At 46.4% G+C, this 15,536-nt stretch overlaps 1 protein-coding gene across 4 annotated transcripts in view; it reads left to right on the top strand.

Moving 5' to 3' along the window:
* CD151 (CD151 molecule (Raph blood group)) overlaps nucleotides 1–15,536 on the top strand; it is a 36,094-nt gene that overhangs the window by 7,537 nt on the left and 13,021 nt on the right. The window contains exons 2-5 of one of the 4 annotated variants that reach the window (XM_039553295.1): nucleotides 5,522–5,642; nucleotides 8,251–8,351; nucleotides 10,900–11,003; nucleotides 11,995–12,186. In XM_039553295.1, the coding sequence (XP_039409229.1) occupies nucleotides 10,920–11,003; nucleotides 11,995–12,186 (276 nt within the window). In that variant the 5' untranslated portion in view covers nucleotides 5,522–5,642; nucleotides 8,251–8,351; nucleotides 10,900–10,919. Of the gene's footprint in view, nucleotides 1–5,521; nucleotides 5,643–8,250; nucleotides 8,352–8,521; nucleotides 8,735–10,899; nucleotides 11,004–11,994; nucleotides 12,187–15,536 lie in introns of those variants that run through there. The other 3 variants (XM_039553294.1, XM_010401181.4, XM_039553296.1) reach the window with 3 other exon arrangements.

Genomic DNA, 15,536 nt, shown 5'->3' on the forward strand with positions numbered 1-15,536 from the left:
CAGCCAGCAATTATGTACTACCCCTCCTTCATCCCCCTGCTCATGTGCGATGGGGAGGAGAATCAGTAAAATAGTGTAAGTTATGGATTGAGATAAGAGCAATTTATCAATTGAAACAATGTAAAATAAAATAACAGTAATAATAATTTTAATAGTAACAGTAATAGTAATGCAAAGGAGAGCAAGAGAGGAATAAACATCAAGAAACGCGAATGATGCACAACACAACTCGGTAGCTCGTCCCCCAGTGGTGATCAGTGGCTCCAGGCCAACTCCCCCCAGTTCATATCCTGAGCATGACATTCTGTAGTAGGGAACATCCCTTTGGCCAGTTTGGATCAGCTGTCCTGGCTATGCTCCTTCCCTTCTTGTGCACCTCCTCACTGGCAGAGCGTGGGAAACCGACACGTCCTTGATCTAGAGTAAGCACTACTTAGCAACAACCAAAACATGTTTGTTACCGACACTGTTCTCATACTAAATCCAAACCACAGCACTGTACCAGCTACCAAGGAGAACACTGACTCTATCTCAGCCAAAACCAGGACGTACACTGACACAGCCTTGCCAAAGTTGCTGTACTGGTTATGGCTTTGTACCCTTCATGGAGAGCTGCCCTTTGCCTGTGCCAGCTTGAAGCTGCGGAGAGGACCAGAGCAAGCGCAGCTCCCCATGCAGCCGGCGAAGTAAGGTGTTTCGGGGAAGTGGTTGTTGGCACGGGGCTGGGGGATTTCTTTGGAGCTTCGTGGTGCGTGCTCTGGAGCCAGAGACTTCTTTGTATCTTGTCCCCTGTCGCCAGCCTTGGTGAAGGGCCAGCAAGTAATTGCCTGGAGGCAGCCCTTGCCTCCCGGTTGTTTATTCACATGCTGGTGCCTCCCTGTCAAGTTTGCAGGCTGCTCCAGAAACAGCTGTGTAGATGGTTTTGGTGGAGTCACTAAAATGTGCTACACAAGGGCAAGGTGGAAGGGGGAGGAATGTTTGTTTTTGGCCAGGAGTTGTTTAATTTTACTGGAAGAACGATCTTTTTCAAGGCAGCCTTACGCAGCATGGATTGAGCATTGTTTCCAGCACTGCTCCTATAGCAACAGGAGAGAGACAGCTCCTATGAACTTCGACTTACAGCTCTGGGAAATGAAATGTCATTTAATTGCCCTTGACTGTGCTTGATATTTGATCTGACTCTAATAAAGTGATTTTAGCTGTGGAGAGGAATATAACTCCTCAAATCGTTCAGTGACTGCTTCAGAACACCTCCGGAGACAAGGATACTGGGGATATATAAGGACTGATGGTCAGAAGAGATTTCTTGGCCTTTACTGGCACTGCTGTTAGCAAAGTGGGTATTTCCAGGTGTGAGTGTTCCTACATGAGGATGTTCTGGGTAGAAAGGGAGCCTCCTGAAGTTGTCACTGGCATCTGTGGCTGCCATAGTGAGGTGAGAGTTGCTGTTGCCCCATTCTTTGTCTGCATGATGTTCCCTTTATCTCTTGGTGTGCTAGGGCACTGCAAAGTGCATCACCCCATTCCTGGTACTGCAGGTACCTGCTCCGCTTTCTCTGGCATGGCTGGCGCCAGTCCTGAGCTAATCAGCAACAGGTCTGAAGCAGTAAGAACGTTAACCTTGGTTTCCACTTCCAAATCCCTTTGTCAGCTGCTTTTAAAATACGATCTTAGTGGAGTTCAAATTGAGGCAGGCTGCCTGGGGAGGATGTGTGGGATGACTCCAGAGACTTTGGCTTTGCTTGTTTGCACCACAGAAAGTGAGAACAGGAACAACCTGCTCAAAACAAAACAAGTTTTGTAGAAAAGTTAAAGCTGATGTGGTATTTTGTGCACCTCTTGCTTTGTGCTGTTTGCAGTCAGGTGTCGTGGGCACAGGCAAGGCAGTGCTAACAAGTAACTTGAAAACTTTGTGTTTTATAGCTTTGTGTTCTGTGTTGACAGGACAGCTTAGCCGCTGGAGGATGAATGTTGAGGAGGGCAAATTCACCCCTTCTCTGTGCTGGGAGAGGCACTTAATCTCTCTGTGCTCCTATTATAATCTGCTCCCTTTTTTCTTTATTGGGGTGCTTTGAGGAGGCAGAGGATCTTTTAGGCAGTGAGATTATAGAACACTGTGTGATTGAGAGGCTGGAAATGTACCTTGTGGTGATACACCAGTTGCCTGCCCTCTCTTCCAAAAACTGCTGCATATTTTTGACAGTGGGATTTAAAGTCCCATGATTTGTTTGTGAGTTTGGTGCAGTGAAGATGACGGCCTGCCATGGGATATGCACCTGATACGGTGGGGAGGCAGAAAATCTACTGGCTTTTAGCTGAGCACCTTTTCAATGTAGAGATTTGTAGGGAACAAAAGTGCACTGAGACTGCAGCCAAATTCTGAGTGACTGTGTAGCAGCTACAATGCAGCACGTGTTCTTTGGTTAGTGTTTGCCCTCAGTTCAAACCACTGTGTAAAAACCCAGCTCTTTGTAGAGTGTGAAAAAATGATTGTCACTGCTGCATTATTTGGAGAGCACTTTGAATTTGTGTACAGAATTGCCTGAACAGGCTTTGTGGAGTCTGGGAGGATTTCTATCTTCCCAGGACTTTTAGTGCTTGTTGACTTGGTCCTAGTACTGGCATGGCTACAGGTCAGGGACGTTTTGTGAGCACTCTCTGAAAACACTGAGAACCCAGTGGCTACGCTTCTGAGAGCTGGGATGAAAATGAATGTGATGAATAGGAAGATAATGAATAGGAAGGGATCAAGCAGCATGCTGATTTGGCACAAAATGTTTTGTTTAGAAATGTGGTTTAATGCTACTGGTAAATTCTCCAGCACAGACAAAGCCCTGCTTACAAAAAAAAAAAAAAAAAAAAAAAAAAAAAAAAAAAAAAAAAAAAACCAAACAAAAAGAACCCCACAATGCCCATGAGCAGAGTTGGGAAAATAGAATTTAAAATACCAATAGTAGGCTGCAGTGAAGAGTTTGCCTTGTCTGTTGGCTGATCCTGACCTATCTGAACTATTGCTCCTTGTTGTGTCAAACCCTCATTGCTATGAGCTCTCTGCAAACACAGCCAGGCACTGATTTCTGGTGCTTCGAGTGAGAGAAAAGAGTGGGTTATTGTTCCTCTCCTCAGTTCAATGACTAGTGAAGTGGTTCCTGTGTATAAATAGTGTAAAGTGCTTTGGGATCCTTCAGGATAAAGGAGGCCTTATGGAATACAAGAGGATGTTGTTTGACGCAGAAGGAGTTTCCCTTGGTTGCACAGTGGGTGCTGGTCTCTGGCCCGCCTTCCAGCTCCCAATGGGGACTTGGAGGGGCTGCTTGCTTCCCTGCTTATCCACTTCTGGGAGCAGGAGATGTGGGCTTTCTGCTCTCACGTTGTGGCTGACTGCATATGTTTTGCCAGGGAAGGGTTTTTTGTTTGCTTTGTAGTGAAACAGTGCTAGAGTATGAACACACAGTCCCAGGCATGCTCAGTCACTCTTACCTTTCTCTCTTATGCTTTCTTTTCTTAATGGTTGTAAAATTGATTTTGTGCCAAGGTCCTTGTTATCCTCAAGGATCCCACAGCCAGGCATTGCCTCGCCCAGTTTGGCTAACCCCCTCATAAAACACTTAATTTGCAGGTATGTGGGTGGTGCTGAATGTGTAAATCCTTACTGAGTTTGAAATTTATGCTTATTGTTATTTATGCTTCAGTGAGCCCCTCCCCTGGGGAGTAAACAGTATTGAAAATGTGAGTGGAAGGGGTGAGTGCTCTTCTCCGGAGAGACAGCTCTTGTCTCAAAGAGCAGGCGACTCCTCAGGTGTATTAGGCATGCAGATCCTCTCTGGATACCTGGCTCTCATCCAAATTAGCAGGACTTAAGGGTCTCTTTTGAGGGGTCTATTCAAAACACAGCAGCTTTAGCCAGGGCAGAAGAAAGGAGGGATTTGGCAAGCATCCTGAGGAGTGACATCAGGGCTCTCATGTGCCCATGGAGATGTTGCCTAGACACAGTGTTGATATGACATCCTCCCGGAGTCCCAGAATGGGAACTTAGCCTCTCTCACTTCTTTGGAAGAGTGCTCTCCCAGTCAAGAGGTGGGGTCAAGCAGGGTCTGCCAAAGATGTCAGGGAGGAGGGGTTTTGACCAAGATCTCTTCTGTGTGCCTGCTCCCCCCCCCCCCCCCCCCAATTTAAATGACAATTCCTTAGAAGGAGCTTTACCTTCTCAGTGGATGTCTGACTTTGTTTTGCATTCTCCCCAGCCTTAGGCACAAGTACTTTGACTTTGCAGCACGTTCCAACATGCTGAGATGGAAAGCAAAGCACTGAGCTTTGTGTTCCGGGTCAGCTTTCCCTTCTGAAAAGCCAGGAGTGTGGGAGCTGCATGAAGCAGATGAATAAAGGACAGGGCACTAGGGCTGATCTTGGAGAGTTTGGGCCCAGCCTCAGCAGGATGCTTCAGAACTACTGCTTGCCTTATAGATGACTGTGCCTTCCCTCTTCTCCCTGGTTCCTCAGAAAGTTCCCTTATATGATCTTTAATTAATGAACCCAGTGAAATTTTTTTGGCCTGCTTCCCAGTGTTTGAAATACCAGAATTTTCACTTGTTTCTCTGAAGAGATGTTTTTGTGGTGTAGAGGCTGTGTAGTAATGTGAATCAACAAGTTTCTGGCTCTTATTGGCACATTTTTCATAGGGAATCGAAGCAGGGGTAAATCCAAGCTGGTTATAAATGAAGGTGTGTTATCCATACTGTGCTGGGTAAAGGCCTGCAGGAACCACTACTTGAATATAATAGAAAGTTAAAATGGCTAGGAATTGTGAAATTAGATCTGCTAATAAAAAGTACCCTTTTTCTCTTCCCAGGTGGTTTTCAAATGCTCCATTATCCCACCCAGGCAAGTCAGGAAGTATTACTGCTTTTGTATCTCTGTATGGGCAGTAGATAGGAGCTTAAGCCTTAGACTGTGAAGTAAGTTAGTGTCATGGTGTAGATAAAAGGATCATTAATTCAGCATCCAAACAGGCTAAGGAGGAAGACTTGTTATTCTGTCAATGGCTACAGGCTGTTCAGAAGGGAGAGCTGAGGAAGGAGAGAGGGTGGGATTGCCCATGACCAGGTTGAGAACTTGATCACTTCAAGGCACTAACACCAGCTAGGGCTTCGCACTGCACAGAAGGATCTTCCTGAGCTTTCTCATGGAGATGCTTCCAGGCCTTTTGCAGCAGGATCAGCTGTCATTTTGTGTACACAACCTTGACAGAATTGATAGCAGCATTTACAGGATGCAGCAGTAAATACAAACCTGTTCTGACAGCTTTCTACCCGCAGAAGATGTTCATGCTGCAGTTTGGCTCTTCCCTGTTATCCAGTGCATGCTTTGCAGTTTAATCAAATGCATTCACAAGGTGTATTCTGAAATCATGTGCTCTCTACTTAAAGGACTTGATGGCAAAGCATATAATCATATATTGATTTTAGAATGGCTTTTGACATAGTTCATGATTCTCTGCATCTCTCTTCCTTTTTTCCTTCAGCTTTCTGCTTTCCTAAATCCAGCAGCAGACTAGAGCCAGCAAGAAGAGAGGGGGTGAAAAATAGCCTTTGAAGAGGACTGAACGTTTGCACTGGTGCTGTGAGCTGCGTTGGTGGTGAAAGGTCAGTGTCAAGGCTGCTGTTCCATGTTGGCTATCAGTTTGGGGGTGGATAATGGCACATGGTGTGAATTTGAGCTCTTCACCTGCAAACTTTAGAATTCCTCTCCTGGGAAGGCTTTACTTAAATTACTTTTAGCTGCTTTCTGGAAGGTGATAAGCAGCTGGAGGCCCTTTCTGAGGATGTTCAGTGGAGTAGGTAAAGTGTCAGTGGTAATGTTTTTATCTTACAGAGAGGGAACTCAAGAGAGGTCATGCTTTCAGAGGTTGGAGTTTAGCCTTGGTGGAGAATGTCAGTGAGTTTGCTGAAGATTAAAGTTATTGGCCCACACCTGCACTGCACATACCAAGGGGAGGACATCTGCTTTGTTTGCTAATGACTACCAGGGTTATCTGGCCCAGCTCAGATAGTCCTCAGTGGAACATTTCCCTCCAGGCCAGCAGAGTGCCACGTGGTTGCATTAGGGGTCTACTTTTGTTGCAGCATAGGTGCAGTGGGATTTCCTGCAGCAAGTCTTTCTTGTGTGCTTTGGTGAAGATGTTAGAAGTTATCTAAGTTGTGGTGTATGAGTTATCTGTGAAATAGTTGTCACTGATGTGTTGGATACCAATTTGTTTGCTATCACTCAAAAATCAATACTTTTAAATAATGATGATTTTTCTGGCCTAGGAGCTATTTAATTTGCTTTGGCATTGTTTCTTCCCGATCTATCAGATGCTGCTTTAGGGCAGGTTGTGCAGAAAAAGCCTGCAGGCCTGGCTTTCTTTGCTGTTTAATTAAGTGCTGTTACTGTGCAAGTTGAGGCAGATGTACCAAGCAGTGTCTGGGGTGACTAAATGAATGTCTAGCCAGCAGGAGTGTGTGTGTGCATGTCACGTGCTTTCTGAGCTGGGCTGTGTGTGCATGCCTACGTGTGCCTTTGGGTCTGCAAAGAAAAGTACAGTGGTGTAATGTGGAACACCCAGAGCAAGTCCTGCCATTGAAACTTTAGGTTTCACAGCTGCTTGTGCAGTGCTTGTGTTCCTAGATGCTCAGCACCCAGAACTGGAGTCATACCACTCAGCTTCTGGTGAGTTCTTGTGGTGCAGTTTGTCCTAAGGGTTCAATCGCAGTAGGATGAGAGCCCAAGAAAATCAGACCATGGTATGGTTTCATTTGTGAAGTGATCCCAGCCTTGCCTGGCAGTCATGCACTGTGTATTCTTCCCCTCCTAGGAGTGAGCTGACGCTTAATCTTTTTTATCTTTTCGAGATGTTTGCATAGGTTCCTCCTTGCTTCACTGTTATTCCACTGTTATTCACTGTTATTCTTGTACTTCATTATTAGCATCTCAATCTCTGATGCATTTGAACCAGCAAGGCTCATAAATTATTGCCAAAATTGCTTTGCCAGGCAGTCCTCTTATTTTAAGTATGTATTTTATTAATCACGAAAGAGGTTGTTCCAGTTCACTGGACAAAGTAGTCTTTGCTGGCAAAAGCACTTTTGAGTCTGTGAAATCGTGTTGCTGTCAGGCTTTTGCCAATTTGCCAGTCACCTAGAGCCTGTCGTGCCCCTCAGCTGGCATTCCTCCATCAGCAGGGCTTCTCGGTGCAGATCCTCATAAAATCACTGGGTTTAGAGAAAGGTGAGGGTCTTGCACTGGGGAGGAAGAGAGAGGCAAGGGTCATACTGAGGGACTTGCTCAAGTCCATGCACAAAGTCTGTGTCACAGTGGAAAGTTGGATTCAGGCTGTTCAACTCCCAGTTTCTTGAATTAATCTTCAAGCTGTTACCCCTTCCTTTTTATCTACAGGTTCTGTCACTTGTGTTTTCCTCTCAGCTTAATGCATTTTGTTTCCCTAGAGAATTATTTGTCTCTGTCTCTTCTCTTGCAGTGTGTGTGGGCATAGTAGGAACCCTTGATTCTTGTTGATTCTTGTGAATTACATAAAAATACTTCTTTCCATTGTGTGACTAAATTTCACAGCCTGTATTCTGTGATTGCTTGCTGAAATTTAACTTGCTGATGAAACTGCTGTCTGTTGGACTGGACCAAGTGAGCTTCATTATGGAAGTACTTTTACTCTTCTAACCACTTTGTCATTTAGCAAAATACTTCCCATTATGAAGCTCATGTTTAATTAATATGTTTTTATGTATTTGTAAATACACCCCTGTGGCAGAGCTTGCCATTTCCTGTTCATCAGAGAGCTCATTTGTAATTACTGATAATGATTCAGAACAGGTCTTTACCTCAGTGTTTAAAATAGAACAGAATTATGTGTGTTAAGTACTGTTGCTGCTTCTTGTCCAGTTTCAAGAATGATTCATATCAGTTCTGAGGGTTTGTTATAAGGATGACTGATGGCAAGAAACCCTGGTTATGTCAGTGAATTCAGGATGACGCTCCCATATTCATCCTGGTGCTGTGACGCTGACCAACACCTCTGTGCTTTTTGGGACCATGAGGCTCAGAGCCTGAAGTGGCCCTAAGCTTGTGAAGCAGATTGTGGCTCCCTGCTTCCACTGCCGGGCTCCTTGGGAAAAGTGTTTCACTGTAGTCTCCTGCCCTCACTTGCTTTCCCTGAAGACCAGGATAGCTCCCTGAAGCCTGACCCTGTCTTTGCAGGTGATGGGAGGCAGCAGATCGCCCTGTGTGAGGCAAGGAGCACAAACACGACTTCCAAAAAGAGGGTCTAGAGAGCTGCCTTTCCCTGAATAGTTGGCTGGGTGAGTCATTAAGCATGCAGAAGCAGCCAGTGCCATCGGCTCTGCTCCTGGCTAGGAAGGATAGATCAAACAGGAGACAGCCCTGATTGCTTTCTGATTCATGGTCTGCCATCCCTGGTGATTCACCCTGCTTTATAAACCTGCAGCTGTTCCCTGCCAGCTCTCTGGAAACAGGCGTATCCTCTCCTGCCAGCAGTGAAGCCAGGCTGCCTGAAAGGCCTGTACCCAGCGCTGCGTGGAGCGGGACCCGCAGTCTTGAGGGGGATTTCAGACTGTTACCTGGTGCAAGTGCAGTCTCAGCCGTGCGTCTGCCCAGTCCTCACGCAGGACGAGATGGAGCTGTGACTGGGATTTCTGAGCTCTTGGATCAGAAGGAGGGACATGTTAGTATCCATTTCTGGGGCCCAGCACCTGCTCTGTGGCGATATGTGAGGGAAGGAGGGAAGGTTCCTAAAATCCTCGGGAGCAAGAGGGAAACTGGGTCAAGGAGTCTTAAGGACAGAAAGCATTGTTATCATCCCCTGGTCAGTGTCTGCAAACCTGCAGTGCATGTTCCTCTACATACAGCCCTGATGTTAGAAGGGGTGTGGAGAAGACCTTCTACTGGAAGGCATCTCTCACGTCAGGGCTGAGGTACCTGTTAGGAGTTGTGCAGGCGTGTGTGGCTGCCTTGCTGCTGCTGTTCTTGGTCTGTGGCTAAATGAAGCCTCTGGCAGCTGTAAATCTGTCACCTTTCATGAATGTTGTGTTCTTGGGGCGTCTTCTCATGGAGAACTTGCAAGCCTGATCAGTGCATACAGTACCAGCAGCATTCATTCCTTCCCAAAGCCTGGGCCCCTTTTGTGCTGCAACATGGTAATTAATCTGAGCATTGCTGGAGGTTCTGATCTCTTCTGAAGATAACTCTGAAGAGTTGTTCTCCTTGATCTGTGCCACCATCTCAGAGCTGCTCACTTTGCCAGTGAAGCAGCATTCTGCTGCCAGCTGCTGTTGCCAGATGTTAATTCTGGAGAAAAATGTTTCCATGTGAAATGGTGACGGGGATAGGCATGGGTGGGACTGTTGGCTTGTTCACACTCTTGCTTTCCTTGTTGGCTTCATTTGTTAATTTCTAAAGCACAGGCCTGGCTGGGGTTGTTGAGTGAGCTGGCATGAAGCACAAGGAAATAGTTTCCTGCAGATAAAATACAATTATGCTGCAGAATGGGCAGCTGCTGTTCCCAGCCTTGGTTCATCTGGCTCTGAAGCCAGACATTAGAAGTGTGGTGACAAAGATAATGCTGATAGTCACCTGATGTGCAGCCTGGCTGTGTGTACCTGTTTCTCAACTTCCTTTGCTGTCAGGTGTTTTGCCAAGGTAGTTGAGTGTCTTTACTGTAGCTGGGTGCAGCTGCAGTGGGTCCCTGGAGGGAGCTTGCATCACTTGTGTGAAGAAGTTTTGTAATTTAACTAAGCATGAACTCCATGCCTCTGGGAAAATGTAGAGGCTGTTTGCCTGCCTGCTTCCAGGGAAATTGCTGGTTTAGGAAAACGTTGCACTCTGACATGAGTGCACAGTGCTTGCATCATTCCTTGCTGCCTGGTGGGGGACAAAAGGGATGATTTTTTAATTGAATGCAAGTGGTGAGGACTTGGTTGCACTTCTGCATCCTGCCTCACACAGGTTATGCCGGCAGTGATACTCTGGGCAGTGCCTTTGTCTTGTCTGCCCATCAGGCAGTGATGAGAATGTTTTTTTGAGAGGTTCAGACTTTGAGGTCTGAACAACAGGCAGTGAAGTGACATGGAGCTGTGCTTGCTGCAGACCTTCTTCTGAGGAACCTTCCCCAGGCTGTAGCAGATCTGTAACACTGCACTGGGACTGACTCACAACAAACTCCCATTCCTTACATATCTGCAGGGGCATTTTATGCTGTCAGATCATCTGAAGCTGATGGTTGTATTTCTCCCTCTTAGTAGCTAGGAGAGTCTCTTTAGTGCCCAGGAGGACAGCTAGCCAGTGAGAAGGGCCATGAAAAGTATGCGGTGAAGAAGAGAATTAATTACTCCAACAGACTGCTGGCATTCAAAAAAGATAGGAGATCTGAACATATAACAAGTAGATTCCCAGTTCCAGTTGTAAAGATTAAAAATAGCCCAAACTTAGAGAAGGTTCTGTTTAAGGCAGTTGTAACTAATGCCAGTGAGAAAATAATATTCTTTGAAGACAGTTTATTCCATAAATATCAGAGACCGAGGTTTCTGTTGCTGCCTTCAGAACAGCCACTACAGGCTGTAGTCAGGAGCCAGACTGGGATTTTCTGGAGAACAGCTCTGGGATTGTGTGAACTCTTTTGTGTAGGTCACCCAGATGGATACGAGAGCTCTTTATCTGAGCACTGTCCTGTGTCCCTGAAGTCAGTTGAATGGCTTGTTCACTGGCTTACTTCAGCAAAAGATTGGAGGTGTTAGATCTTGCAGGAGGAGAGCAGTAATGCTGACCTTCTGGGAGAAGTGGTGTGATGACTGACTCACTCAAGCTCTCCTGGTTTATTTATTTTTTTTTTAGGAACTTGGTGAACCAGAAAGATGCGTGAGTATACAGAAAAGAAGGAAACATGTGGGACCATCTGTCTCAAGTACCTGCTCTTCATCTTCAACTTCTTTTTCTGGGTAAGGAAATTCAGTCTGTGTCAGAGGCAATGAGATGGCACTGCAGTTTTGGTGTCAGGGATGCAAAAATGGGTGTGATGAAGTCTTTGGGAAGAAGTGCTGATGTCAGTAGGACACAAGTCTTGTCCTGTTGGGTGAAATGCCACCCCTTGGGCTTGCCTGCCCAGGCAGAAGTTATGGTTTGACACTGTAGCATGTGGCTGTTTCTAGGTCATGTTACCAAGTATAGAAAATTACAGGAACCCTGAAAATAAACTTTGGTTTTTTCACGTGGTTTACTTTTTCAGGGAGCATAAAGGCTCTACTGTGTTGCCGTTCCTCCTCTTGAAATAGCAAGAGGGAGTGCTGGCAGTGAAATGGGACAGCTAGATAACGCACACCCTCTTGCAGCTGGTCCACACTAGAACTTCCCAGAGTTGTGCTTTCCACTAGAAAAGTTACTGATGCCAAAGGATTGTGTTTTACTTTGGTGTATGGGACAGAACAATGGAGTGTCCAGGTCAGACCTTTAAGGAGAACTGTCTGAGTTTATCAGAAGCTGCCTAAAACCCTCTGGAAATGGAAGGCTTACAAAGATGAAGTGGACTGCTAGGGGTGTGGTTGGGTTCTCTGCGTTCATTTGCTACCAGGGTAAGAGTTTAGCCAGCCAGGCTGGTCGTACAGATTTGACATGTTTTATTTGCCCCAAACCCAATGTGGCTACATTTGGGAAGACTCTGGTCTGAGTATGAACTGCTGTGCACAGGTAGATGGTTTAGAAAGCTTCCATGTCAGGCTGCCTGGGGTGCTGAACTGGGTGCCTTGAAGCTCAGTCTTTCCCACTGCACTGGGATTTGTTCCAGTCCCAGTGAATCCATCCCTTAATGTAGGTCATCTTTGGCTCAGCTGATAGGGCTGTGGCACATCCTGCTGTCCCTGTCCAGTTGCTCTGAGAGGTGAGGAAATTCATGCCTCAGACACCCTTCATTTTCTTGCTTTTTTGTCTCCCCAGCTGGCTGGTGGGGCTGTGATGGCAGTGGGTACCTGGACCCTGGCTGAGAAGAGTGACTACATCAGCCTGCTCTCCTCCAGCACATACTCTGCTACTGCTTACATCCTGGTGGTGGCTGGGGTGGTGGTCATGGTCACTGGCATCCTCGGGTGCTGTGCCACCTTCAAAGAGCGGCGGAATTTGCTAAGAGTGGTGAGTTTTGCTTGGTTGTTTTGTTTGAGGGAAATATCTTGGTTGTGTTGTGTGCAGCCTTATTTGTTTGTCCTAGAGCAAATATCACTAGGGTCTCCAGCTCCTGGCAGCAGTGCTGTCCATGTTCCAGGGGACAGGTTTTACTGCAGAGCATTTCCTCTCATCCACGCAAAGAATGTGCTGCATGGTCCAAGAGTAAAAAGTGTAGTTGTAGTACCTATGCTTTGTGTAAGAACATCTATTTGAAACTATTCAAAGCAAAAGCTTGTGGCTTTTGTCTCTTCCTTCTTCCTTGCCCATTCTATATTCTGTTTTGGAAAATGGGAAGAAGGAGGAAAATATGAGAGACCTGTAACAAAACCAGCTTTTAATGACATTAGGTTCGAGCCAGATTAACACACTTTTTCACTTGGTTGTAAAAGATCAGAACATTTCCAATATTTTCTTCAGTTGCAAAAAAATTACTTTAGTCTTGCTTCCACAAAAAAAGAGCCCTACTGTTTTGATAATCTGCTGCTGCTTTTGCACCGTTCTCTGTATTACTTCCTGAGCTCCCTGCTCACCCACCTACACTGAAGTTTTCTTACTTGGGGTTTCTATTTTGCTTGCTCTCTCTCAAATCTCCCTTTTAGTCTGGAGTGTGGCAGCAGTCTGTTTTAGTGTCTGGGCTGCAGTGGTGAGTGCAGTGACTGAAATAACTATCAGCAGCTTTTGGCTTTCACAGGTACAGAAAAAGATACTTCAGCCGCCAGCTCCTCCCTTTGCAAATCCTCGTTGACCTGACCGGCCCCATTTCTCCCCTTTAGTTTGGATAGAGGAGCAGAAACAGGAGCTGTGAGCAAGCCTGATGCTTCACTGCTGTGCAGACCTGATAATCCCTGTGAGAGGCAGAGCAGGGCCAGGAAGGGAGAATAAAATACAGAGGGAGACACAGTGAGTGCATTGCTGATGCTTGTTCAGTAGGCTCCTGATCTGTAGCAGTTGGTTTTGGCCTTGCTTCACTGACTCTCCATGCCAAAGAGATCTCCCTTTGTCTTTTTCCCTCATCCAGAAGCTACATATGAAAATCCAGGGGGGTTTTCTTTGTTATTCTGCCATAGAAAACTAATAATTGTCTCTAGGGAACAAAAGGTCACTCTGTCTCCTTATACCACTCGTCCTTTTGGAGTGGCTGCTTGTGACAGGCCTATTGTCTCTTCTTGCTTGTGCTCTGCTTTGGTTGCCCTGAGTAATCTGAGACAGGGCTGTGCTTGCCAGGGCTGGGTGAGCCTGGCTGGGGCCCTCTGCCAGCTCTGAGCTCAGACAGTAATCCTGACAGCTTCACAGTCACCCCAGGGGCTGTGCCAGCCGGTCCCACTGTCTCTCTGTACAAGAGACCCATGTAAGTATGGGAGGCAGCAGTATAAGCAGCACTCTCTGCTCTCCTTAGTGATGCCTTGGTGCTTTTAAAAATCGATTACTGACGGCTTTGGGTGCTGTTTGTAAAATGCATATCTGGTTTTTAGTTTGTTTATCTCTTTAAGAGTTGGGAAGCTGTGAATTATTTTGCTGCCTTGTATGTAACTGTGAGTTTTATAGGCCCACTTCTAGGCTCGTTCATAGTATTTCACTCATCACTCACAGCTGTGCTACTTTTTTGTCATTTCTTATCGGCCTTCCTTAAGCATGTGCTGTGCTGAGGCTTGGGCAGCAGGGGTGGAGTTTCTCTGGCTCCCTGAGTAGGCAAGGCAGTGGATCTGCAGCCTGGCTGGCTGTGATGCTGCAGTCCAGCTCTTTACAATGACAGACGACTGTTATATCATACTTCAGTCAAAATGCAGCAGTAGTCCCAGGGAAAGATCTGTCAAATAGAAGACCTTGCTTATAAGGAGAGAAAATGACTTTCTATAGGCTTGGCCCCTCACATTGCCGCTTCTAGTCAGCTACCTTGAACAGGGAGAAGGGAACACACGTGCTTTAGGATTTCTGTTCCTGCTGCATTTCAGCCTGGAACCCTCCCACTGAAATGAGGTTGCTGGTTTAGGAGTATTGTTGCTATCTGTCTCTTTTTCAGGTAGTAGAAAGATGTCTCCAGATAGTTATTTGGCTTGTAGGTGGATTAAACCATTTTTTGTGTTATTCAGAGAAAACACACTTACCAATTGGTACTTCACTCAGAACTGGATGGAAGCAATTTGGACTCTGTAGATCTTGAGGAGACACTCAAGAGCCCTGACTCTGTTGTGGAGCCAGAGCCAGGGTAAATTTTGCTTAGAGCCCACCCAGGTCCAGGCATGTGTTTGCTAGAGGGCTTCTGGTGATCACTCATTTCTGACTTGGGAACCAAGTAGGGCATGTCCCTACAGTTCCATGCCAGAGCTTGGCCTACTCCTCCCGTAGCAGACCTCTAAGAAAGCCCTGCAGCTACGGCTGAAGAGCAGGGAGAGCTGCCCTGTGCTCTGTGTGTGTCCAGAGTGAAAGCTGCTGTTCCCCTATATGATACATCCCCCAGCATGATGCTTAGAAGTGGCCCTCAGGGAATGATGTGAGTAAGATAATGGTGGAGTGTATCAGCAGAGATGGGTTGGGTTCATGGGTGGTAGCTGCACTAACCTCCCTCACAAGGTTTTACTTGTGACTCAGATTTGTTAAGGTCTGCTGGATACATGTTTGTTTGTATCCACTGTAAGCCAGCACAATGAGCAGAGAGCTTATGGTGACATAACTTTAGCTCTACCTGAATGCATCTGACCTTACACAGAGCAAGGAAAAATAAATAAGCTTTCCAGTCCATTGGTTGTCAGCATCCTACCATCCTCCTGCCCCTCCTTGGCAGAGAGGTGAAGTCAGGCCAGTTAAGGCATAACAAGGTCCCAGCAAAAGAGAGACAGCCGTTGTGTCAAGGCCTGCCTACCCTTTCTTGCTGCTTTTCAACCTCCTGGGAGTGTTGGGAGCAGCTTTTAGCTATCCTGCACTCCAGTGGGTGACTCACTGCCCTGGGATGAATGGGTACCTTGTACAGGAGGCTGCAGAGATGGTCGGGATTGCTGTTGGGGGAGAGCCTGGGGCAGGGGAGTGAAAGGCTGAGATTGTGTGCTCAGATTAAAGCCCGGTCTGCAGATAAAACCCAGCTGTCCTTCCTTCGCAGCTGCTGAAGCCCCACAGGGGTGCAAGAGGAAGCCTGAGTGTGTCATTTTACTCCTGCAGAAGGGGCTTGGAAATACCTAGTGAAAAGAGCGCACAGTGAGGGTGTAACCCTCGTGCAAAAGAAGGCATCCTTGCTGTGTCTGCATCTTCACTGTCCTTCTTTGTGCAGGTTTGATGTCCAGTTACATTTGTCGGGAGCCATTTGCTTTGTCTCTTGGTAAGAG

This window comes from Corvus cornix, chromosome 5, assembly GCF_000738735.6.
Source record: "Corvus cornix cornix isolate S_Up_H32 chromosome 5, ASM73873v5, whole genome shotgun sequence".
NCBI lineage: Eukaryota > Metazoa > Chordata > Aves > Passeriformes > Corvidae > Corvus > Corvus cornix.